The 27376-nt window shown below is 36.2% G+C and overlaps 1 protein-coding gene across 1 annotated transcript in view; it reads left to right on the forward strand.

Annotated features, from left to right (window-relative positions):
- The window catches only part of conu (Rho GTPase-activating protein conundrum), an 87999-nt gene that overhangs the window by 15187 nt on the left and 45436 nt on the right, over positions 1-27376 (forward strand). The window contains exon 2 of the mRNA XM_028320046.1: positions 12248-12395. Coding sequence (XP_028175847.1) covers positions 12248-12395 — 148 coding nt within the window. The remainder of the gene's footprint in view (positions 1-12247; positions 12396-27376) is intronic.

The following is a 27376-nucleotide window of genomic DNA, read 5'->3' on the forward strand; positions in this document are numbered from 1 at the left end:
AATCCGCTAATTGTCTACCATCAGCGAGCACAGCTGGAGCACACATTGTGTAACATAGCAACAACTGGTCTAGAGTTTGGAGCCATTTAAAATACATATTACATATTATAATACTATCAATCGCGCCTAAACGTACCTATAATCCGGGCCTTTTCAAGGCGACGACAGTGAATAAGGCACGTACAGTTACAGGGCAGATATTATTATGTACCATCTTAGACTGCATCTCATTTAACACCAGATGCGAGTGCAGTCAAATATCTGCCTTGCCTTATATTTAAAAAATGTTGAAATAGAGTCTACAAATTTAAAATTTAGACTTGCTAGCAGAGACAATATAAAGCAGAATCAATCATTATCGTCAAGATATCTTTAAGCAAGAAGAATCTTTTTTATCAATGAATAAAACAATTGAATCCAGCCTTTACACAAAGCCATTGTCACGATGATCAATCAATGTTATTGATTCGAGTCTGATATATCGATACAATTCTCACATACATACCTACATAATGTACTACTTTGAAATAAAAACAAACATAAAAGTACGGTGTATCTAATGCAAGATAATGATTGCTAGGCTCAGTATCGTGCATTCGGAATTTAAACTTGAGCCTACTTCGAAAATGGGGGTAATGTGTTTCATCGAGTGCGACATTACAAAAGAAAGCAGATAAAAGCTGGGACACACAGCGTTGAACAACACAATGTGACAATGAATATTGTATATTATTGATAAGTTGGTATAACTTCCACGATTAGGTAGGTACATTTTCGCAGTTTTTGAGTTTAGTGTGCTTACCATGAGTTTACGTTAGGTGTGCTCTCTAGTGAGTACGTAAAAAACAATCTATGTACTATGAAGATTTTAGTTCTCGTATATAACGTAAACTCACAAAGGGCTAGTTTATTTTTGGTCTTCTAAATAACTCTGACACCATTGACTTTTTGTACAGAATCGCAAATAGAGTTTTATTTTTATCTGCTATCATTTCTGGTTGTTATGATGCGATGTTGTCTGTATACCGATATCGATTTGTGCTAATATTATCGTATAAATGGATATTCTGCAAATAGCCACTGCTCAGTGTGTACCAGATCTAAGGCCCAGAACAGACGGCAAAACGCAACTGCAACGAAACTTTCAAACTGGTCGCGTCATGTGTGGTCTCTCAACGGACGCTATGGCAGAAACTTAGATGCAACTCAAAAGTAACTAGCAGTTGCAGTTGCGTTTCACCGTCTGTTCTGGGCCTAAGGCCTGAATCGCTCTAAACGACAATATGGATGGGCCGACCATTACATATGGTGCTTTGAAAATACTCGTTATCGCGCGATGTGGGCGCGGTGAAATCGAGCTGGCTATAATGACTTTATTGTTTTTCATCCGTGAGCGTAATGTCTTTTTAAGATACGCATCATAATAACTGGGGAAGTAAAACATTAGGCTGCAATCTTCCTTGATTTACGACTTTTATTATTATTAGTTTAATGGGTAAAGTGAATAGATAGCCAAATGCAATTAAATCTATGGAATATAAAATTACGCACATTAGACACACTAGCTCTTTCATTGCATTGTCTTTAGTTACCTAGAATAGAATAGATCAACAAACTATAACACAAACAATAACATTTGTAAAATTAGGAAATTTTGACGCCTTTCAAAAAAGTCCTATACCTGCCCAGTTTAGGTGATCATTATAATGATTGAGTTGCTTAACTACGGAAATTAAGTAACGCATGGGCGACAAGCTTGTCTCATTGCAATCAACAGCAACCTGCAAGTACGGCTAATTAGTAAGGTTTTCTCGTATTAGGTGAAGTATCTAATAAGGAAGGTGATGGCGTAATTTTGTGACGACAGCAGTAAGATATACCTCAAAGTATCTCAAAGACTGGAGTGTACCTTGCAGCTACAGAGTCAACTCTCAGCATTAAAATATTACCTACCATATTTATTACCCTATCAGATCAAAATACAAAAGTAGAGCTATGTATTTTAAAACCTGGTTCATGATAAAAATATTCATAAATTAGTTAATGACGTCAAGTCAAGTTAAAAACTTTACTTCAAAAAGTCCAATAAAATGCAACCGGCATTCGGCAGTGAATCAGGCGCCACACGAGCCGCGACCTCTCGCTTGGTTTCAAAATGTAAATTCTTGAACATCCGGAATCGGCTTTGAGAAATTATTGAGAATAATGCACAAGGTCTTTGACCTGGTTGCTTGGTAATTTCACTTGAAAAAAAGCTGTTTAAAACGGATAAAAGATTTGTTTTTTTTCGCAATAAAGGAGACTCCAATTGTGATCTACAAGAATAATATTATGTACTCTATGAACCTAAAAATATTTGTATTTTTTTGTAGAAAGTAACTAAAAACATAAAAACAAACTACTGCTGACCTTTAACCCATGCTAAATGTTATTTAGATAGCAGAATAAAGGAATTAAGAAAGGCGAGAACAATGTCAAAGAGATACAGTTATTATTTATAAAGCTTTTTATTAAAATTCTCCTCTATAGGCTTTGTAAAACATATGGTGTGTCAAAACATTACGGTACCATGATGTTATTTGAGCTTAACAAATGAATTAGCATGCCGAATATAGAAAACATTATCTCTCCTGTGTTAGGATTTTTGCGTATATTTTAGCCAATGATATAATTTATGGAAATTCTCGGACATCTCGCCGCATTCCAAATTTTATTGTCATTCGAGCCTTGGCATACCTACCCGCACAGATTAGAATAACTTAGTTTTACCACGGAATACTTAATAGTTTTACGTAGAATAATCGACGAAACGCTCTGTCACAGCTATTATCAAGAACTATTATTTTGTCATAAATAATAATTGGCACTTATTCAAATACGAAGTTTAATACTCATAAATTCTAGTCATTATTATGTAGTTTCTATGTTATGCACAAATCGATAAGTTATTGTTTTCGATTAGAATATTATTAAGTTTAAGGTAGTATGGCTTTTCCTTGTACGTTTTCACTTTTCACGACCATGACAAAATTTCGATTTTTTCTACCGTTTTCCGGAGTCATCGCAAATATTTAGTTGCAGCGGTGGGAACGAGAGGTGGGATTGTCTCTTAATTAAACCCTTTAACTAAGCTAATTTGTATAATTCTTACTAACTTAACTGAAATCTGCAGAAAGTATAGACATCTGCACAAATTAGATTAGATTACTTTGTTTGTGTTGAAAAGACTCAAAAACTACTGGACTGATTTGAAAAATTCTTTCACCATTATAATAACTGCATTATTTATGAACATCGAAGTACTATTACCCAAACGAGTGGGTTATAAACGGACTTTGAAATCATGGCAATGCAACGGCCGCGCGGCGCACGCGCAGCGGAAACGGCGCAGGATGTTTCAGATATCTTCGGCATTGTCTGCGTGGGACGTGGACAAACGACCGCGACTATAGCAAGTCGCTTTGAGGCTAATGCACTGCTTGCAAGAGGGGTTGTAATTTGAGACCAAAACTCGTTTAAAATTCATGTTTTGATAATGGTAGAGTTTGTTGAAGCTGGCCCGTGATTGGTAGATTTACAATATTTAGACCAATTGCCAATTATACAGGCTTATGTGAGTGTTAATCTTTGTGTCAATTCATTCAAACCAGATGAATTTGTGAACGCATTTAAAGTGAGAAAGAAGTTTCTGTGATTACTCATGAAGGAAAGTGTAGTTGGAACTTAAGTTTAACAAGGTATGTGTTTGTCTAAAAATAATGTTAGTGACAAAATTTTAACCGATCAACACCTACTCCATAAGCAATGTCTCTGTTCTAGTTTGCGTTAAGAGCGTTTACGCGAAGCGCGGCGNCACGTCCGAAATACCGCAGTGCCTCAAGACAAAAGTTTGATCAGTGTGTGTTGCCAGTGATATTTTATGAATCTGAGAGGTCACCCAAAAGGTGATGGAGCGTGCGATGCTTAGTTAGTTTCCCTACGTGATTGAATCAGAAATGAGGAGATCCACAGGGGAACCAAAGTGACCGACATAGCCCGCAGAATCGCTAAAATCAAGTGGCAGTGGGCGGGGCACATAGCTCGCAGAGGTAATGGCCGCTGGATAATGATCCAGAATTTAAACCTACTTCTCTGAGCCATTTTCCCATGAAAAATCACTATCTAGTTCGTCAAGTTCATCGAGGTCATCAAGTTCTGGTTGTTTAAAGGCTGCCTGAACAAGAGAGTACCTTATTTTCTAAGAAGTTGATTTATGTGATGTAATTTTATAGTAATTTCATGTGTGTAACGTATTTATTTCTGATCGAAAATTTACTTTTATTACTTTTACCATTGGTACCGCTTAATCCAAATTATTAAGTTTTAAGTTAATTAAAATTACTGATTTTTCTATGTTAGTTTTATTTAATAATAATCATTTTTTAATTTTTCATCGTCAAATTTATATGAAAATAATGACATTTCTACCGGAATTAATAATACACCATTAACACGTTTTTAATTGAAAACTGTCACTGTCTCAATTTTAGTGGAAAAGTGACACTAATTTTAGAGAAAAAAATAAATATTAAATAAACCATTATGATAATTTGAAAGATAATTATATTTCCGTAAAAGCCAAATAAGCCACTACTGGTCTTTAACAATAAACAAAACATTTAATAGCATTTAGCTCATTTTGCAAAGGTTTTAAAATTTGAGCATTTCAAATGCTTATCCTGAAAAATCGACTTTTTTGTATAGTGACAGTTTGATTATGAACGTGCGATATGTCAAAGAGATACAGTTATTATAAAGCTTTTTATTAAAATTCTCCTCTATAGGCTTTGCAAAACATATGGTGTGTCAAAACATTACGGTACCATGATGTTATTTGAGCTTAACAAATGAATTAGCATGCTGAATATAGAAAACGTTATCTACTGTGTTAGGAATTTGCGTATAATTTAGCCAATGATATAATTTATGGAAATGCTCGGACATCTCACCACATTCCAAATATTATTGTCATTCGAGCCTTGGCATATCTACTTGCTGAGATTTGAATAACTTAGTTTTACCACGGAATACATAATCGTTTTACGTAGAATAATCGACGAAACACTCTGTCACAGCTATTATCAAGAACTATTGTTTTGTCATAAATAATGATTGGCATTCAAATACGAAGTTTAATACTCATAAATTCTAGTCATTATTATGTAGTTTCTATGTTATGCACAAATCGATAAGTTATTGTTTTCGATTAGAATAATATTTTAAAGGTAGTATTCCTTGTACGTTTTCACGACCATGACAAAATTTCGATTTTTTTCCACCGTTTTCCGGAGTCATCACAAATATAATATTTATATAATTCTTCTTACTAACTTGACTGAACTCTGCAGAAAGTTATAGACATCTGCACTAATATTATAAAGAGGACAAATTAGGTTAGATTACTTTGTTTGTATTGAAAAGGCTCCAAAACTACTGGACTGATTTGAAAAATTCTTTCACCATTAGAATACTGCATTCTTTATGAACATCGGACTAGGTACTATTACCCAAACGAGTGGGTTATAAACGGACTTTGAAATCATGGCAACGATCGCGCGGCGCACGCGCAGCGGAAACGGCGCAGGATGTTTCAGATATCTTCGGCATTGTCTGCGTGGGACGTGGACAAACGACCGCGACTATAGCAAGTTACTTTGAGGCTAATGCACTGCTCACAAGAGGTATTTTGAGACCAAAACTCGTTTAAAACTCAAGTTTTGATAATGGTAGAGTTTGTTGAAGTTGGCCCGTGATTGGTAGATTTTTTTTTATTTATTTAAGGCAATTTACAATATTTAGACCAATTTGCCAATTACAGGCTTACGTGTGTGTTGATCTTGTGTCAATTCATTCAAACCTAAGTTGAATTTGTGAACGTATAAAGTGAGAAAGAAATTTCTGATTCTGATGAAGAATAGTGAAATTGGAACTTAAGTTTAACGAGGTATGTTTTGTACTGTTGTTAGTGACAAAATTTTAACGAATCAACACCTACTCCATAAGCAATGTCTCTGTTCTAGATTGCGTTAAAAGCAATTCATTAAATAAAGCGTGATTTCTTTTTAATTAAGTTCAAATAATAGAATATGAAATGGAGTCTCGTTTTTATTGGAGTAAAAACTTTATAATACTTTTTTATTGGATGCTTTTTATCGACCATAAATATAAAACTCGAGGGTTTTAGAGCAGATCAATCAATCTATATGAATTCATTGCTGATTGCACGTGATTATGTTTTACCTAGTTTCCCTGATCCGGATTGTTTATTTTGTGGAACTGTTTAGTAACATCGTGGCTTACTTCGCCAGTCTCTCTAGCACCATAAATGGTTAATTGTGTGAATCATACAGTTATATCAGCGCTTGTGATCCAGTGCGTGGACAGTTCCTATTAGGCTGGGTAACTACAACAAACGTCAAAAATCTGTCAAATTCCATACAAAAACACCGGTTATGGTTATAGTTACGGTAAAAGTAAAGTGGTGCAACTCAGCCTTAAACTGGAGATGCTGAGTGCGATTTTTAATAGGATCCGTGAATGGAAGAGATAAGTGAAAATCAAATAAAAAAACAGTTCAATGTTTTACTTTGCGCTAGTAATTCTCATTTTGACAATTGACGTTGCAAATCGAAATCAAATTAAATAGTATTAAGAAACTATTAAATTCGAATTCTATCATAGTTAAGCTGGTTATTGATTTGAACCAATCAAGAATTGTTTCAAGTCCTTGAAACAATTCAAACAATAACTAAACAGAGCATGTGGTTTGATTTTGATAATTTATCATTGCATGCAGACGACTGTCAACGTGTTAATTGACGTATACCAAAGTTGGTGTTTAGATTTACAAGACGTATCTTCCCGGATGTCTGATGCATGACATCACTCGATGCAGTAAAGGTGCGATGACGAACGCGAATGACATGTAACAGTGATTCGGAATTATGTTACTTCCAGTTTGGGAATCTGATTAAAATTATCTGGCATCAAATGTCTTTGAGATCATACAACACATAGATAACATTTTTAATGTCATTTATTTTTCCATGATATTTGTGTACGTCGTTTAAGGACGTGCTTACCTCGTCTAGAGTTCTATTGCCTACGGCTTGCAAAAAATAATGCTCTGATAAGTTTAATTCGCGCATTTTTACTCCATGTATTAATTTATCTATTTGGTTTATTTCGTCACTATTAACTTTAAATTCCATTCGTTTTTCATTAAATGCCTAATCAATTCAAATCAAATCAAAAATATTTATTCAATTTTGACCAGTATTTTGGAACTTATGAACGTCAGATAAAAAAAGATTAATTGATGACAGTTTGAAGAATTTCTTCTTCATTATTTTGCTCCCTGTTCATAACTTAAAAATGTTTCACATTAATCAGGTTAGCACAATGAAACTGATTGCTTTGTTAATATTCGTGCAGAATGGTGAATCATGGGTTCTCGGAACATGCGGGTCAATTTTATTTTGGATTGCGAACTTTTAAGGAAATATAACTTAAAACATATTATTATTTTATGTTTTTATTTTAATTTCGAGTCAATACGCGACTAAGGCCCTGTTTCTGAATTTAGATTTTTGGCTTGAGCGTGGTCATCTTCTAATTTATGAACGTATGGACTTTTCCTTGAGTAGGTAAAAGATGTGCTGTAATTCTCAATTCAGAAGCCGGGCCTAACTGTTGACCACAAATGCAATTATTGTTTAACACCTTTGCTGCGGCAGTAACTTTCTAATACTTTCCATTCCTTCGGTACAAGGTCAGTAAACCTGGTATTAAAACTTACATTGTGGCGGCACAAGGCTTAAAGACCTTGTAATATTTAAGATATATTAATTTTATTTTTGGCTTCATGTTAATAGATATTGTGTTTTTTTTCTTTGAATATTAATAATAATGCATTTATTGACATACACCTGAAGGCGTTCGTGAATAACTTGTTTAGTATAAAAATTATAGCTATATTCAAAATACAAGGCTTATGCACCCTGTGCCGCACTGAAGTAGGGAAGTCTGGTGGGTATTCTAGGGATGTGAAATACAAATATCGATAGTTTAAATTAAGTTTTAATAAAAATTTAAAAAAGTAACAAACAAAGATGTTTTAATAATTTAGTCTAAATATTTTACAAATAAGACATACGTGCATAAATACTTAAATAAGCTATATTTAAAGAAAACATATTATTTAATAACATTTAGTTACAACTTCAAATGTTTGTCACGAAAAACATTAATTTAAATTAGCATATTTAAATTAGCAATAAATCGTGTAGCAAATTAAATTATAATCAATTTGCAGTTTTGATTTTGTTTGTTTCTCTTGACGCCATGTCGACATGTGCGTTTCTTACGAATGCGAGGCAACACTGGCTGCACGAAGCTAGCGTGGGGTGCGGTACCAGGTGCGCAGGGTACAAGGTGCTTCGACCTGGTTTCGCATTGTGAAGACATTTTATTACTTCCGTGCGGTACCAGGTCTAAAAACCTGGTATTAAGGTAGGTACATCATTGGATTCTATTTTAAAAATACATCATAGATATATATTCATCACTTTCCTACATCGGACCCAATTGAAGTTATGCCTTTCGCACGACAAGGAAGACTATAATTTTCTTAGCCGCACGGTAAGCGAGACGTACACAAGGTCTATAGACCTGGTTTCGCACTCAACGTGTTAAAAAAAAGATGTGACCGATAAATTACTGTGGAATGTTTTTATCATTATTTATCTTTTATTGCTTGATAAGTCTGATATACAAATATCTTGACGATAGCTGCTGCTGTTTAGGTATGATAGAGATTCTACATAAAATAGATAGGAGCAGAAGACAATCTGCTTACAATAAAGTGCGCTCGGCAACATACACATATACAACGCTCACGGACAAGAAATCGCCAGTAATCACAAACCAGTCTAAACCATGCAAGCGCGATTGTCATCTGTTACTTTCTAAGTATTTTGTGGCTTCTATCTGTCAACCCATAAAATAGCTACGAGAGTATTACACCTGTCTCAAGCTAGGAAGTATTAAACCCTGTCCAATCTATGGCAAGTACATGGTTCCGCCTCTTTCTTCGGCGTCGACCTTGTGTTATCGCGGTATGCTAACGCGCGGCGGAGCGTCCACAGATAGCGATAGTTTTGCATTTCGTACGAGGTGCGGCCGTACTTGTATTGTTTATAAGAATGCCTGGTTGAAATTCGGCCTGTTTGAAAGTCTATAATGCGGTTCACCCTTTGAAAAACTGGGATAAAACTACGATTTTCCCTGTGTCTTAAAATCTCTCTATCATCTCAAATTCTCAATCGGTTTAGGTGGTCTTAACGAGAAAAGGTAAAAGACAGAGTTACTTTTGCATTTATATGAGCAAGGATTTGCCTTGGCCCACCTGACTGAAAGAATTCATCGCGCGCGTGGTCCTTTTTCAAAGGCTGGGATAGAAACTTAAGAAACATTCCTATATTTTTCCTTAGGTCTCGAACTGTCTCTACATTTTATAAATCGGACCAATGGTTAAACATGAAAAGGTAACCAGACAGACAGGCAGTAACTAGCATTTACAATAATAGTACAATATGCGACAGACAATAGAGTTTCAATTGTTTCGAACAGCGCGCGATCGTCATATTATGTTTCATCATCCGTTTGAAGCGGCTTGAACATTGGCGATCATGTTTCAAGCCGCCGGGCACCATTGTCAGAATGCAAAAAACATATTTCGACATCCCTGCATGGTCGGTCTGTCAATATTTGACATTTGAAAAGGCATGTCCAGCAAGCTGTTGGTAGAGTTGCAGAACTCGACCTTTCATGAATTGCGAATTTGTAAGATGATTGAAGCTATTGAAATCATAAATAAAGATTCAATTTAAAGAAATTGTGTTAAATTCAGTCTATAGGTATGCTTCATTACATTCAAGTTGAACTCCTTTCTAGTTGACCAAAGTCCAGTTAAGAATTAATCAACAGATATTTTTGGTTGGATAGTTTTATTTTTAAAGAATACAAGAAGATCTAACTAAATGTGTTCCAAATTGCTATTCACATACCTTATCAACGCTTCATTTAGAATCAACTTAAATGGTAATATTAATGAAACTGTTACGTTATTGGATTGTAAATGGTTCCTAATGGAAAATATATCGTGAACAAACTAAATCAGCATAAGCAGCAGTGTTAGGCCCCAAACAGACTACGCTACTTTAGCTCGTCGTTAGATAAATGTTAATAATTTACCTTCGACTGCGCACGTGAAGACCAAATTCATTTAATTAAATTATCATTCATTAAATTCCTAGAACTAGAGCTTTCAACCGAAAACGTTGCTAGCTATACCTACGTTCGTTTCAGCCAAATGACGTCCATTGCTGGACAAAGGCCTCCCCACAATTCCAACTAACTATACAAAAATGCTTATTATTAATGTTAAATCAAGAAAGGATTAAATAAGTTTTTTAATATACTTTTCCAAACCTACAAAAAATATTAGAAAGGGACATGGTAAGATTGAATCCTAATTTAATTAAAGAAACAGCTTAGCAAACAGATTGAAACACAAACAAAAATTCTAAACGCATACCCTGTTGTCGCGGGTAAAATTTCGTACTCCTTTGTCGTGGATCAAAAGTCGCGCGTCTGCTATACCTAGCCTTAATGCTCGCATGTGAAAAGGATAGACATTAAACGTTAGCAAATCGCTCAATTGATCCTACTATAGTTAGACACAGCCTGAATGTCTGCGCGATTCCGCATGTTGATCACGATCACCGCGAGGAAGGCACGACTTCGGCTTAGATGCGATTATGAGGAGTTAGCGTCTCATTATTTAACACTTTAATTCTTTAAGCGGTGATATTATGTTTCCTTGTGTGTATTTAAATGAGTTTAGGTTCCTACCTATGATATACTATTGTGTGTGCTTTTTATCCGACTGCGCGACACACAGGAGTGGTATTGTGATTATTAGGTACTATTGCCCATTGCCCATTCATTGGGCTAGGTTAGGCTGTGGTAGGGTTTATACTGGGACAAATAAATTTGCGAAAATAAATTAGTTTTGTGAGTTTTTATTACTACTAATCCTTAGTAGGTAGAAATCCAATACCATTTGGTACCTATCTCTATTTTGCAATGATATCTTTGTACGAGATTCATGCATCCTTTGTTTGTGCGAGGGTATTATAAATGTATTAGAATTTAGGATCAGATAGTATTTAGGTTTCAAAAGTTCAATGCAGAAGTAGAGCGTGATGCAATTCAGATTCAACTCGCAGATGCTGCTATAGAATTTACTAATGTTTTATTTCCCAAGCGTCGTGAGTTTAATATGATTCTGTTATAATTTGCGCATGTTGTGCAAAATATTTCTTACTAAATAGGGCACTAATGTCTGATATCACACGCGCTCGTGCCCTGTTTTAATACTCGATTTGTATTGCTCTTTCACCACATGTTACTGTTTGATATAGAACTTGTGTCTCAGACAGGCAGCATTAAAGTGGAATTGCAATTAAATAGCAATTATCTCGATATCCTCGATATCTACAGACTAAACATTTCTATCATCATTATCAAGTTAAAGTGACGTAAAAAAAGACGACTACCAAAGTTACACAAAGACGAGTAAGGGACAAATATGCGAGCTTCAGGATTCAGGTCTCCCCAAACCATCTGGACAGCTTGGTCAGTGTTGGCAAAACCATTCATTTGCCTCTGAAAAATGAGATATACAGCTACCTAGTCGTACTTGCAATAGAGACTATAACCTACACCTTATTTTTTTTATGCATAACATTTTTTATGCATAACAAGGCAGGTATTTGACCATAATTGCACCTGGTGTTAAGTGGGATGCAGTCTAGGATGGTGCATATCTGCCCTGTAAATGTGTAAATTACCCTACTAAATGACCTTATCGTACTACATATTTACGGACACAAGCCATAAAGATTCCTCTCAACACACACTCGTGATGCTGGCTCCAAAAGAAATTTCCATACATCATCATCATCATCATTTCAGCCATAGGACGTCCACTGCTGAACATAGGCCTCCCCTAATGCTCTCCACGTTGATCGATTGGTAGCGGTCTGCATCCAGCGCTTCCCTGCTACCTTTACGTCCATTTCCATACTCTCTCTATCAAATTACTGAGATTGTTTCGTATGCTTATGTCGGGTTTTCTGCGCAGGAGTCGCCAGAGGTGCGCATGGCGCTGCCGCTGCCGCCGCGCGCGCCGGATCCCGCGGCGCTGGCGGCCTACTGGGCCGAGTACGAGGACCTGTGCCGCCAGATCAGCGCCGGCCACCAGCTCGATGACGACGACAACCATTATGAAGGTAGGCACGTTCAAAAGTCTGTCTTAATCTGTAGGTGATAGGAGTAAAAATTCTGCAGCTCTACTTTAGGTACCTTGACAACATGCACCATGAACAGGAGTGCGAATTGGTCTGATTCAGAAGATGAAAAACAAAGTAGTTATAGCAGATTCGCTATCTGTCTTTGGATCATAATAATTATGCTTTTTTCTTAAAGACTATTGATTTCGGAAACACCTGAAAAACACTGATGGCAGCAAAAGTTTCTAAAAGCACGAAGTAGGATTGTCATGTTTTGATGTTGGAGATGACCAAATCTGATTGCACATTCCTTCAGGATCGTAAAGTCACACTCAGGAGTCTAATGACGTCTATTAAACTTATGAAATCGTTCGTCCTTATAGCAAAATTTGTTGTTCCACATTATATTCCCACCTGCCGCGATGATATGGTAATGACAGTGCACTAATCGCTCAGCCGTGAACGCAAATGATCTTTGACACAGTACACTAGGATGCAGTAGGTTACCTAAAATGTTAAACTCAGTTCAAGAGATTTTTGATGGAATGGCAATTTTTGACATGACATTGTCAGATATGTCAAAATCCACCAATCATGCAGCATTTGGACCTCCCATCTACGTATTGCCATCTGGCGGATTTATCAATCGCGAAAACCCTCATTGCTCATTTAACATAATATTATGTAGGTATATATCAGAAACCTTGGTCAGCAGAATTGATGCTTAGTTGGCATGGTAACGACTGATATTAGAAGCAGTATGCTTTTTACTAATTTTATGCTATTAACTAGATTGGACCTGCCAGAAACGGATCAGTTTCATGAAATTTCCAACAGTAGCATTTAGTAGGCAATAAAAAATTCTAACCACTCTGTTTCATGAATACTTACTACGCCATTTGCCTAATTAGGTACCGCACTTTTCAGTACGCACTACACGTCCCGATTAGCGCATCAACTGTTGCTAGAGTTTTATCCCTGGTTTACCTAATACCTAAGAGAGACTAACAAAGTCTGAGCCTACTGTAATATAGTCTGTGGCACGCGCATGCTCTATGGAACAATGCGCATGAGTTATCATCGCATGATTGCTACCAACGTAACTACGTTTCCCAAGCGTTTCGAAACGTATTTGTTTATTACATTGATCAATCGGCTAAACACGGTGATAGTCATCAGTTAACATACTAACTGGTAATTAATTTAGAATTATGGCCCTCATTTGGGTAAATATACGAGATGGTAAGTTTTCTCTGGTTGGTAAGATGTGGCAACCTTGTAGGTGTAACGTGGCCTTTCAAGGGATTGGGTAATTTATGTAGTAATTTTGTATAATTATCCAAATGAACATAAATCCTTGTGGTATGAATATAAATCTGTATGTACAAAAACTCGTACTTGTTTTAGCAGTGTTATTGTTTACTGTTAAGAAAACTTTCATCCCTTTATCTTAACTGACAAATTTATTACCTATCCCAATCGTAGCTAAGATAGAAAAAAAACTGGATAATCCGTGTAAAGCTCTAATAGAGTGTAATAACACGCTAGACATTATAGCTGAGAAGTCTAATGGCGTATGTGTCTGGCTGGGCTAATTGGAACCACTTAACAAACCTAATAACCCGGATTGGTCTGTGATATTAATTGTCTGCACTCTCAGAGCAATTTGCCGGAGAAAGTACTTACTGTAGTCTCCACTCACAGGTTTACACATACCTGTTTTATTTAACGCGTTAATAGAACGGCAACGGACACAAAATTAAGAAAAGGCGTTTAAAGATACAGAAAATAAAAATTGGAATGGTTGATTTCCTTAAATCAACAAAACCTAGTCTTAGCAATTTGTGCTGCTTGAAGAAATGGTAGATACAGAGAAAATATTTTTATCTTGTACAACTACAAAACCTCTTTCTAAAATATCACCAAAGATTAATGAGGTAGGTGTTTTTGTATAGCAATAATAAGCTCGGTAATAACTCCTCTGAAAACATTTTAAAATAAATCTTTCTGAGTTTCTCTCGAACATTTTCGTCGGTTTAAGTAATTTTATTTAAGAGGGGCGATTATTTTCGTAATTAACTTAAATTTGTGGCGCTCAGTTCGAACGGGATCAGGCTTCACGGTATTTTAGTGTAATGTTAAAATAATGTAAATTGCTTTGACTGACGAGTTGTCACTGTAAAACTCGTTAAAATCATTTATACTTACGGCTCTTACAAGAGCAAACCTTCTTCGAATTGAGGGTATTTTGATGTCATTCATAATTAGTAGTAGTGGTCCAGAAACACTTTGAAACATTTCTCAAATCTTGACTTTTTAAACTACAGTCAACGATTGAGCCATTTAAAAGATTGTTTTGACCAAGTAGGTAAATGACTACCCAGATGAAAGTTTTAACTTTGCGTAAAACCAGACATCAGGCCACTTTTCTTACATAAAACAAAATCATGTTCTGTCCAAAACAGAGCGGCGCACCCACAACTGGTGTGGAACAGGTTGAGGTCCAAGCATGAAGGTCATCACGCAAATGTCACCGTTACGACACAAGTGCTTCGGGGAAACATTGCTTGTTCATTCGAGAAAAACCCAGAAGACTCACCCTGGCTCTGTATTAATAAGAAAGGCCAGAATTTTGACAGACTTGTAGCTAGAAGGACCCGTATCAGAAATGGCATGGCACTCACATCCTGCACTCAAAAAGCTAATAGATTGGTCCAAATATCATTACCAATCAGATTTAAATTTTACGAGTATGTACTTGAGTTTGTAGTCGGCCGTTTGGTGTAGTGGTTCAGAACGGACTACTATGCCGAGAGGTCCCGGGTTCGATTCCCGGCCGGGCAGAAATTGAAATGATGAATTTTAATTTCTGTGACGGGTCTGGGTGTGACTATGTATAATATTTATGTATTTAAAAAAAAAGAAAGTATATAAGTAGTATATCCGTTAAGCTAGCACCCATAACACAAGCATTAAGTTGCTTACTTTGGGGCTAGCTGGCGCTGTGTGAAATTGTCCAAAGATTTATTTTTTTATTTATTTATTGGGCATACTTAGTTTAAGAATACGAGCCCAAAATCACGGTAATACTAGCCAAAAATTCACCAATTTTTACATCAAAATCAATTTTGTGATATGACATCACTGCTTGCGTGCGTTCAATTTATTTGCCTATTTATTAGCTCATCTTCGAAAATCATTATTGAACGTCAAATGTGAAGATAAATCTATATAGGTAATTTATCTTGTTTTGTATCTCCCCATTTCAAATTGAGTCGACACGCGTTAAAATTGTCAATTTACACGTCCAGTTGAATAAATTGCGTTTTCCGCCAATTATATCGCTCGAAACAATCGAGTCGCGACAATCGATTCTAGGATTTGGCAAACAATCGAGTGACAATACTGAGGCCGCCTCGGTTACGTCACGCTCGGGAAGGTGGTTTTTGCTCTATTTTATTACGGTGGTAGGCGATTGTTTTAATAGCGGAACAGGTAGCGTTAGGTGGCCTTAACTGGCCAGTGAGCTCGATACTGCTTCTAAAACTGACAGCCAGCGTATTTATTTTTATCTTTAATAACTCTTTTTTATGAGTTTAGTTTCAGTATTAGAAATGCAATTTTATTTCGCTACTACAGAAGGACCGTTCATTATGGAAATCCTTGGGGGAGGCCTTTGTCCATTAGTGGACGTCATTTGACTGAAAAACGACGACTACAAAACGCTTTGCACTATTCCTAGTTGAATTAGACCTACAAAAGTGTAAAAACATCTTTGCTAAACGACCACATTGAATGGGAGTGAAGTTTATAACTATGTTAGTGTAAAGCATTTAATTTAATACTAATTATCATACCTTGTAGCTGAATTTGGGCTGACACTGTTTAGGTTTATTGTCGGCACGACCAGAAGAAGAATTATTATGTCCAAGGGCGATAGTAGCCGCTTTCTATCAGCTCGGATCATCAACTAGCTTGCTGTCTATCTTTATCTCAAAACATAAATAATACAATTAATCAGAATTACCTACCACATTTCAGCAGGAGTATCTTTAAGCCAACTAATATGCGTTTTCAATCTGCATTGACAAACTAATTGTTAACATTTCCAGCATGTAAACCAATTAAAACGTTATCAACGATTTCTAATGTCCACTTGGTCGCACGCAAATTGCAGTTTCAATGACAATCATAATAATTGAAGTGGTAAACGTAATAACCTGTACAAAGAGTGCTATAACACACTATTAGAGAGTAGAGTGCAATTCAATTATTTTCCATCACATCTTGTTCAGTAGGTACAAAAGCAGTCTGAATGAGATGTAGGTAATTAGAATAATTGAAATATCAAAAAGCCAAAATCTAACTTATTAGTTTAAACAAAAGTATGTCTTGTTAGCTGCATTTTTTAATAAGTACTTTACAGATATTTAGCCTTTGAAAGAGAAAATAAACTTTTTCTTTCTGAAAAAAAAAAGAAAATTGACGAAATGATTCGAAGGAGTCTGCGTTCGGATTTGGACCCCAAGTTCTGAAGGTCGCAACAAAATAGGCGCATAAAATCTTTAAGCAAGTGACTCGCATTTGTTTTGTATGGACAGATTTTGGAAACCTGATTATTGAGCAATTAAAATTAAACAACCACATTATACTTGCCCATTAGTTCCAGTGCCAGTTTCAACTGACATTGTAATTGTATTTCTGCTTACCTACTAGTCGACCTTACGCTGTACTACGACTATAATAAAATAAATAGCTCTAATTTACATAAAATCTGATATTTTAATACGATTGTTTGTCATATCAAAGATTAGCGTCTATCAAATAACTGGTGTCCTTGTCTTTCCTGTTTATTTGAATAAAGTGCGCATTCAAATGTGCGTTTCAATTTATTCTTAATGATATTTGTAGGTTAATGGTGTCTGTTGTTATATTAATACCTTATAATACAGACTACTTAAATATTTCCTCTTAAGATAAGTTATTAGTATTTCGTCTTATCTCTCTATTGGTTCCCATAGTAATGTACTACCGTTGTTTATTTTCAGCTAGATAATGTGTGTGGTCGTTGGATCATTTTTTTCGAATATTCTAAGTTATCTCACACGCATCGCAATCTGATCGCTTCTGACGTAATCGATGGAATGTGGAGAATCTCTCGGCCTTCCGTGGTGCAACCGATTGTTGTGGAGCTCCATTAATGGCTCTAAAACAGCAATCGAAGATCGCCACATAAGACACGAAGGCTAAGAAGGACTGCTCTACTGACTAAATGTCGTCTCATTCTGATTGGAGATAGTCCTTGATTCATCTATGTTTAGGAGTTCAATCTCAAATCCTTCCTTAAATCATTAAATGAAAGTTAATTATGACGAACAACTTATCTGTCTCATTAAACGATAATATGAGTGTTAGTTTGTCGACTAAAACTGTATCTTGTTTGCTCGCAATCGACTATATAAGATTTAAATGACATCTTAGATCCTGTAGATCCCAAATAAGTGCAGTGGTGAAAAATAAATGTAGAGGGTAGAACCCCGTTTGCTTACTTAGTTAGCTTTTAACTCTAGGATTTTCCAATATGCCTTCTCTTCCTACCTCCGCTGTGGAGCCGGCTCGATTATTCGGCATTAAGAAAGCAATCGCCGCACTTTCTTGATCGGCCACCGCATTCCTCTCGCAACAGGTTCTCGGACGTTTTGACGAGTGTGGCCATCACCCAACCCTTTCCAGCGAAGGGGACCGGCGGACGGCTTTCACACGTGGAACTCGTTAAGTAGGCTTTTGTGATATAATTATTGGCTGAAATAAATCATTTAGAGGCGTTTCATTCGCAGAATCAACTCAATTAAAGGCAAACAAAAGTAATACCTAGTAAGGTGATGTTTAAAGCACATTCCTACTTAATGATTCATTTTCATTATGTAGTAGGTAGTGGTTGATTAGCGTAATCTATGCCAAAGAAACCACTTCACATTTCCTAAAATCCCGCGGAAATTCCACGTAGTGACTAAGTGGACCCAATTTCATGGGTATCTTTAAATACCTCTACACTCTAATTTTCTTTGATTGATCAACCTGTCTATAGTAATCACACGCAGATATAATTATTTGGATTAAACTGGTCGCAAACTTAAATGTGAGTTAGTTTTGCCGTTTAGTTTTTTTTCCTTGCTATTAGTTTAGCTGCTAATCGGTAGTTTACATAAGTTACTTATTAATTAGCAGCTTGTAGTGTAAAATACATAAATTGATATACATATTTATTTTATGTAGCACGTTACAGGTATACAAATAAACGTTATTTTATGTAGAGAGAGGTGGAATATTTCGTAAGTGTTGGTTGTAACTGTCACACCTGTGTATATGTGCGCTCCAGTGCGTTTCATTAAGGATAGATTATTCATTCAAGCTGCGATACGATCAGTTAGACGCAAGTCGATGCAGTTGCATTCATTCATGGGCGACGAGCCCTTGGTAGGGCTGCCAACAGTATAAGGACAACCATATTCATTTTGTAGGTTTTAGGTAGGTACATAAAACTCTGTTGGGATATTATTATAGTGATAGTTGGGATATGTAACTTTTACTTACAAATATTTTCAGAAAGGTTTTTAGCTAGTATGTTTAGGTTAATTGTTGGTTTGTAGTTAAATATCATAAATTGTAGAGTGTACCTCTTACACTCTGGCAGCATCCATATGAAACAGTCGCTAGAATGCTGTTTCTTTTTGAAAAAACTTTATTAAATGCTGTTAAGATGAACGAAGCTATAGGGTTGATAGGATAGTAGGATTCAAAACTTTTTCTACCACCAAGTCTGTTCCTTAAATAGTTACAAGCACGCTATCCCGTTTAATGATGCGTGATACCGTTCCCAAGGGGTAAATTCAAAGGAGCTATTCAAAATGAAGTCCTTGTGTTCACCAGCCCTGACGATTGCCCCGAGCCGGGTAACGGAAGGGCCTCGGCAATTACCGACAATGAGATCGGAATTACGTTGTATTTAATCACGTCTCGAACAAGCTCGAGAGCTTGTAAGGCTTGTATAACGCGCTACGGGCAAGACCACCTAGTTGTAAGTTGTAGGGCACTTGACGCAGTAGGAAGCCGGTTAAGTGGAGATGGAAATATATTTAACAATTATAGGTGAAACATTTTGATGATGAACATGGTGACCAATGTGCGCACCTAGTATTTTAAATTGTTTTTGGTGTCAAATAAAGCCACAAAGAAAGAAAGAAAACATGTTTATTTCATTCTTTCTTTGTGGCTTTATTTTCAATAAGGTTTGTGCTAACTGCACTAGAAGATTATCCCAAGTTAATAATACTTAGGCTGAGTTGCACCACCTAAAGAAAAGTTAAAGTAAGAAGCCAATGGCTGGGATGCACTATCTTACTTTAACTTTGACAAACGTCAAAAATCTGTCAAACCCCATACAAAGTTGAAGTTACGGTCAAAGTTAGGTGGTGCACCTCAGCCTTAGTAAGCTTATTTTTACACTTGCTGTAAAGTCAATTAGCTTCTTAATATCGTCACTTTCCAAATGTTAACTTCTCTTGTGGCATCTTGTTAGATCTGAACATCAATCATAACCTTTTATTATGAAAATAATTTGTTAAATCATAGATCTATTATACCTTCTCGCTTCGTTACACCAAGCTTGCCGAAGCGGAAGTTTAGAGAGAAATTCTTCGTCCGAAAAATCGCATGTCAGCGCGTTTGACCTGCGCCCGCGCATTTGAATTGTTAATGGCGTGTTTACTCTAGCGTGCGGTTGGGCAGGGCTGCTGTGTGGATCCATAATGTACAGGCAGATTTTATGATAGATGGAGTTAGTGTACCTGCAAATGAGAGACACAAGATTACCTCGATTAGATAATCGTTTGATATTAGTATTAGTAAGTAACTGGGAACAGTTTATTGCAGTTATTGTTGTCCTTAATTGTGGCACACTCAACAATTTTTATCTATCTCTTCTGAAATCCAGAAGTCCTCATCAGAAGTAATAAGTCTTAAAGCCAAGAAACAGGAATTCTATAAGGAGGAGACTTCAGTTTTTAGAGGCAGATTAGTTACGATCTAAAGGTATAAATATGTGATTTTTAAAGCATCACGAGCAATGTAGATAATTAAAATCTATGTTTTGGTTCATTTGCTTGTGCTCTGATTCTTTGATTTTGTTTACTCGGACACTGCAGCCCTATTCAGTCCTCAACAACCAGCCAGCCAATGGGGCGTCGCGCATTCCGTTACGCGCGTAACGGGACCCGATGCGCGTGCGCCGGTGTTCGCGGGACGCGCGGGTCGCAAGGTCGCGGCCTTGGCTAAGAGGGGTCAAACGAAGATCGTAATTGATTTGAACCCTTCCATTCGTACTAACCGTAACATTTAGCCGTTAGGTCCTCGGCTCGTTCCCACCACTCGCAACTCCTGTGTATCCATTATTTTCAGCTTGACCGCCAATAAAAAACCCGACCAGTGAAGGTCAAGTTTGTCCTGGGAAAGTAAGTTAAACTATCATTGGGCATTGGCCATTGATTGTTAGGTTCCGGCAGAGAAGAATAGGCCCACTCTTCAGGTGGATGTCGAGGCGACTAAGGCCAACATCAGGCCTCCTAAACCGGTCTGGGCAGCATGGGAAGTGTAGAAGAACAAATCCTCCATTTCTTATAGTAAATTAGAGAGGGTCATGCTATTGCAGTGGAGACTTAAGTAATGATCTTGATGATGAATAACCATGGAGGCGTATCTTTTTAAAAACACATGTGCAAATATTTGTTAAAATTCGGACCTTTTTCTATTGACTGATGATGTGACCCATTCATTATGTAAATTCCAGATCCTCAGGTCACAAGGTCGGGGCCGCAGCGAACTCAATTAGTGCTAATGAGTTAATTAACGTCTCGCTTTCTGCACATTTCCGCCAGCCCACATAACTTATCATAAAATCTGAGTTTCGGAGACTTGTTGAAGTGTTCATTTTATATTTTTGAATGTGATTTAGCGTTGAATATGAAAACCAAAAGTGTATTTAATTAAGTATACAAATAAAGTAATAAGTTTCCTACTGAGTTTGTCCATGTCACAGAAATTTTGATAGTCCTAGAAGCTGTTACTAAGGCTGAGTTGCACCACCAAACTTTGACCGTAACTTTGACGATGACCGGTGTTTATTGTATGGAAATTGACAGATTTTTGACTTTTGTCAAAGTAAAGTAAGATGGTGCAACTCAGCCTAAATAGGTAAAGATACAGTTCTTTAATGTATCTTGAATCATTATGCTTAACACATAAAGGGCAAGATTTTAGCGGAAATTCGACATTATGTGGTAGGTTGACATTCTGTGACCAAAACCATACATTATTTTATTAATTTGTACGTGACAAAGGTCACGACCACAAGGAAATGCTAAGAAGGTCGCGCTGCATAAGGTTTGATGCTATGCCATTGTGCTTGCATATATGGTGGATCCAGATATAATATTTGGTAAACCATAATTATATTCATGGCGTTTACCCACGGCTTTTACTTGTTTCGAAAAGGTTAATTTTATAGTTTCAGAGATTTTTACAAATTCATCCTAAACAGTTTGATAAATTAAGTAATTCGACAAAAAAACCTTATTTATCGACATTATTAGTCAATGAAGTAAAAAACATGTTCAAGTTTTATTTAGTTTTATAAATATTTCTGACTCACAATTTTAAGAGAAAAATTGAACCCATCTTTATTGTATTTGTGCTCATAAAAGTAAAGTCATAACATTAAATATTATCACACCGGTAGTTTGTTTGGTAAACCCTGAAGAACAAAGCCAATTTCTCTCATCACATCATCATCTTTATCGATGTTTCTACTACAAACATAACAAGAGTTGAATGATCGAGTTGCTTCGTTAGTAGTTATTCTTTAATCGTGAGAAATAATGGTTAAATCGTTTTAAAATATTAACAAGAGGACCGGGGACGTTCTTTTGCTTCTGTTGTTTCTAGGAGCTTCTAAAAGTACGTTTATACCAATCGATTTATTTGGATTTTTGTCAGTGAACTTAAATTGCAACATAAAATTATAAGTATTTCCTTAATTGCCGAATAGATGGGAGTTAATTAAATTGAGACGGTATTGCGACATTTGAAGTTTATTCTTGCGCCATGAACCAGTACGATCGGTAATTACAGACTACATACTACCGATTTCGAGTCAGTCGTCAGTCGTCAGTCGACAGTCAGTCAGAAATGAATGGACGTAGCTGTTAGCCAAAAATATTCTGACAATTAGAAATATCTTAATCATAATAGTATAGAAATAGCATTGTTAATAATCACGAAGTTAAACTATAGTAGCGTTAGATAGACTCTACTAAAAATTAATATACTAGGCTCGTAATTGGGACTACTTTTAGGATTTGTATCGTTTTGGTTTTGGTCATAAATAGTAAGTAGTCATAATGCCATCATAATGCTTTCAGAATAAATTCTGATTTTCACATGGGTGTCGATAATTTTGAAGGTTACTGTACATGGATGTCGTCACATCATCGTAAATTTAATAGTCAGTCACACTCGCTCGGCTCCACCTACAACAATTTACACCTAATATGACATCTACGGCCTTAATAATAGTACTCTTAATTGCAATTGATAAGCAAAAAGAGGCCTTGTTGATTGTAATTAGAAAAACAATTTTGAAGTAGATCACCTTGAAAACTTGCTCTAAATTCGTCCATCGTTGAACGTTTTTGGTAGTCGTTTTTGCTGCTATTACAATGATATTGTCGTTTATTTTTATGACTCTACCTTTCTGTATTTCGGTGCTTATGAGCAATTTATCGGCACCATAGAAGGCTAGCGGAGAATTGAAACAGATCATAAAATGAGCGCCCACTTTGAAATTGGTATTAGCAATCTAAATTATTGCTCTAAAGCTCTAGTTCAAGAGTAAACAGGCAATTGCCTACATACTGCCGAGTTGATTACAGTGGTTTATTATGTGATCAATCAAGGGTTAAAATTATTACCCTACTTGTTACCTATGTCTACTTTGATTGATGTAATACGAGTGCTCTCGACTTATTTATATGAACTTGTAATAACTAAAAAAAATCTTTTTGAGATGTCTAAATTAGTTTTTTATGAACTATGAATCTTTTAAAGTTACCCACTCAAGTGTAATAGATAGAACTCAAATGTCGTAAATTTTTTGGCAGTTTAATAACTATTTCGTTTAACTAAAAATGCGTTCTCTAGTAGTAGTTTATTTCATTTCAGAAGTTTTTTATTTACTATCAAAGGGGTCAGTATTTGCAAAAACAAGGATATAAAAGGCAATATACGATGGCGCGATGACTATTAAGATGCCGCTATACCACTTAATTTATAAGCCATTGCAGCTTTCATAGTTATTAGCCGCCGACGGCCGCCAGATATCAAATCTATCAATGTCAGTTGCAATGTAATAGACGAGAAGGAATCAGCCAGAACGATTGAAGTTTTTGCTGTCCGATTCCTAAAATTTATTTATTTTGATTAATATTTTGCTTTATTTACTATATTGCACAAAGGAATATTGGTACAGTTAAGCTTACAAGAGCAGCTCCTATCTACAGTTTGGGCTCTGGAGTGAGCCTGAGTTCCACAGACCACACAACCTGAGTTTCTTTGATTTCAATTTCAATTTAAGTAAGTTTCGTCCGTAAAATTTCGAGTCCATGTGCAATGTTGAACCAATACCTATGTAACTATGTAAATGCTGGTTTACTTAAACCTATTGTTACTCTGTGTTAGCAATAATAGTTAAAGGCATAAATTAATTGCTTCAACTGCAAGGGCTAGCCAGCCTTGAGAGGGGAAAGTATACTTATCGACCTTGCACGTTGGGAGGACTTTTACCTCACAATGCGCGTGCGCTGGGAACACGTTATTTCGTCATTAACCGATTTTCTCAGGGCAGTTATGACGGAAAATTTAAGTAATGGGATTTTTTGTTTTAGGACTTTTATTAGGTTTAGGTTTTTAATTAAATTCTTGGTTTATACTGGTGCTAGTTGGCTTATACAGCTTTAATATATCAAAATATAAGCATTTAATTCATCCAATATTTAATCGCCCAGTGGGCTGAGTGAGTTTATAAAATGTATGAAAATTTTAGTTTTTGAACGTTTCCCGCTAGGGGCGCTGTACAATCCGTCATACATTTAATGCCACTTTTTGACGCACTCACTAGTGAGCGCGTTTGATGTAAACTCACACTAGGCCCTCAGGTCTCTATTTACCTAAATTGGGGCTGTGTAATTGCTGTCTTGGAAAATAGTTTTGTTCATCACAATGTAATAATAAATACTTAGCTCAAAAGCAGTTTCGAGAACGATTCCTCAGCTAGTGTAGTGTGCAAGTAGAAAGTAAGGTCGGCTACATTGATGCATTACATTCACACGTGTATACAACCTGTTCAGTTGTTGCTGCTTGGATGTGTTCGATCAACATCTTGTTTTAAACAAAGCGTGCGAATCTTTTGTTTTATTTGTAACTAGCAGACTAGACTACTAAATTATGTTTGATTCTAAAAAATACCCATTAAAGTTGATTATGATGCCAAAAAGAATTACATATAGGCCCTATTACCTATTAAACTCACCTTTCTCAAAATCGATAGAAATACTATATGAACTGAAAATTAGGAGTTCTTCAAAGTTCAGTCAGTAATGAAATGCTTTAAGTTCTTTGAGCGTTTTAATTAAAAAAAAAAACGCTTTTTATGTTATTTTGCGACTGAAGGCCAACTGCTGAACATAGGTCTCCCCAATGACTTCCACATCGCCCGGTTGGTAGCGGTCTGCATCCAGCGCTTTCTTGCTACCTTTATGATATCCAATATCTATAGACAACTATTTTACAAATAGATAAACAGAATCTAAATCAAGAGTTCATGAATCACGCACTCTTCAGATCCATAATTGCACTTTAATTACAGTCCGTAGACTGACAAGTAATAGTTACGTGCAAGCGCAGTCACATAAGAATGTAAGTAGATGTTATGATGGTGGCATAACGGAGGTATCTGACGTCACAGTTTGTTCGACCGTCGATACACCGTTAATGCTCATTCACGACGTTGCACCAATAAAGAGGTATTTTGCATACATCTCGACTTGTAAGCACGACAAGATGTGGCCAATGCAGTTTTGAATGGAACGAGGTCGTTCTGTACAAGTACCTACTTAGCTACGGAAAAAATATACAGGATTACTTTGAAATCGTTGGCATCCTTTTAATATAATCGACTCATCATATCAAAATAATGTCAAAAAATCTCATTGGATTTGTCTCATAAGTAGAGTCTTATTTTAAAAAGATGCCAATGATTTCAAAGTCAACCTATAAGTAAATGCAAGTCAACCTGTAGATGCTCGTTGTGCTTTAGAGCTTCTTGAAGAAAACAATTTTAAGTCTAAGATGTAAGAAAAAGAGAACACATCTAAAAATAAGACCCATAAAGGGTAATTGTTATATTTCTTCTGATTAAAAGTTTTTTAACTCGTATATTTGAAGTTGTTTTATCTTTTTCCTAAAATATAATGTAGGCATCGCTCAACGAAAAACGTTGTCAACTTCGTTACGGCATAATTCGCTACGTCGATTGAACACAGACCACTAACTGACAGTTGACTGTTATGCCATTTACTGGATAATGCCACCTTTGTCACCCAACCGTAGGTAGCCAATGACTAGCGTAGCATAACGGAGACATCATCTAGGGTTACCATTCATCCGTATTTGATCAGGGTACGGAAATCTAAGAGACATCTTTTGTATTGTCTAGACACTTCCAATAAAGGCCCGTCTACTTGCAAGGACTCTATTTTCTAGATAGCAATCCTATCAAAGCTTCTAGAACTAAACTTGTTACTTACATGGCAACCCTTTCATCTAGTGACGTCACAGCGTGTGGAACCCGCCTCACCGTTACACCGGCTGCGTCAACAGGTTCCGTAGTATTGATGTCTTGAGATTCCGCCCGGCTGATGTTACTGCCGATCGAATTTGCGGTGTTAATAGTAGGTCAGTACTCGTGTACTGCAGTCATGAGCTGAATAAGAATGTGGTATTTGCCATAGTCTGGTAATTCTCGATCTTTCTGTATACGGAAGATTCTTATTCGGAGAATTTTGTTCTACGTCTATAATCTTCTTTCATATTACTTGATAATTTATAATTACGTTCGAACGCGTAGACTGTGAGGTACCAAAGACGTTACCCATGATAAATGAATGACTTGTCTTATTTGGTCAGGCTAACTGAAACCGACGATGTAATTTGATTCATTGCTATTCGACAGTTTGAAATGTTAATACGTTTACGATAATATACGCAATTTAAAATTAACCATCTTCGTTTCTAAGGAAAGCGCATGTAAATTTAAAAGCTATTTTATTGAAAACACCCACGAGAACCATGTAGTTTGAAGTCCTTTTATGCGTATGCCTATAATAATATCCAGGCAACGCATTCCTATACACAGCTATGAGAGCCATCATCTATGCGTCCCGTTATACCGGACTATACACAATTTATTCCACATTTGGACTGTTTGGATGCATAGAGATTTTCTCAGACGAAACAAAACCAATCTATGGGATTCCTTATAGAGACAATTTATGTTGATTATATTTTGATTCCTTGTGGCTTCAATCAAATTGTAATTACTGGTTTGTTCTCTGAAAGTTAGGAGAAAGATTTATCCGAAAAGTGGTTGATTGGAAATGCTAAAGTTACTATTCTTAATTACCTACTTACCCCCTTATTAACACTTTTAAAATGTCATTTCCATACTAAGCGTCATTCACTTTAAAATTCTGTTCAGTGAGCTTTTATTAGTAAGGGGGTTAATGATAAACTGCTACTAGGTTTAAAATTATGCTGACTCATTCACAAAGCGTCTCCAAATGTTCTTCAAACAAGCAATCGTCCGCACACCG

The sequence above is a fragment of the Ostrinia furnacalis genome, unplaced genomic scaffold, assembly GCF_004193835.3.
Source record: "Ostrinia furnacalis isolate ACB-3 unplaced genomic scaffold, ASM419383v2 OfSCF7348, whole genome shotgun sequence".
Lineage (NCBI taxonomy): Eukaryota > Metazoa > Arthropoda > Insecta > Lepidoptera > Crambidae > Ostrinia > Ostrinia furnacalis.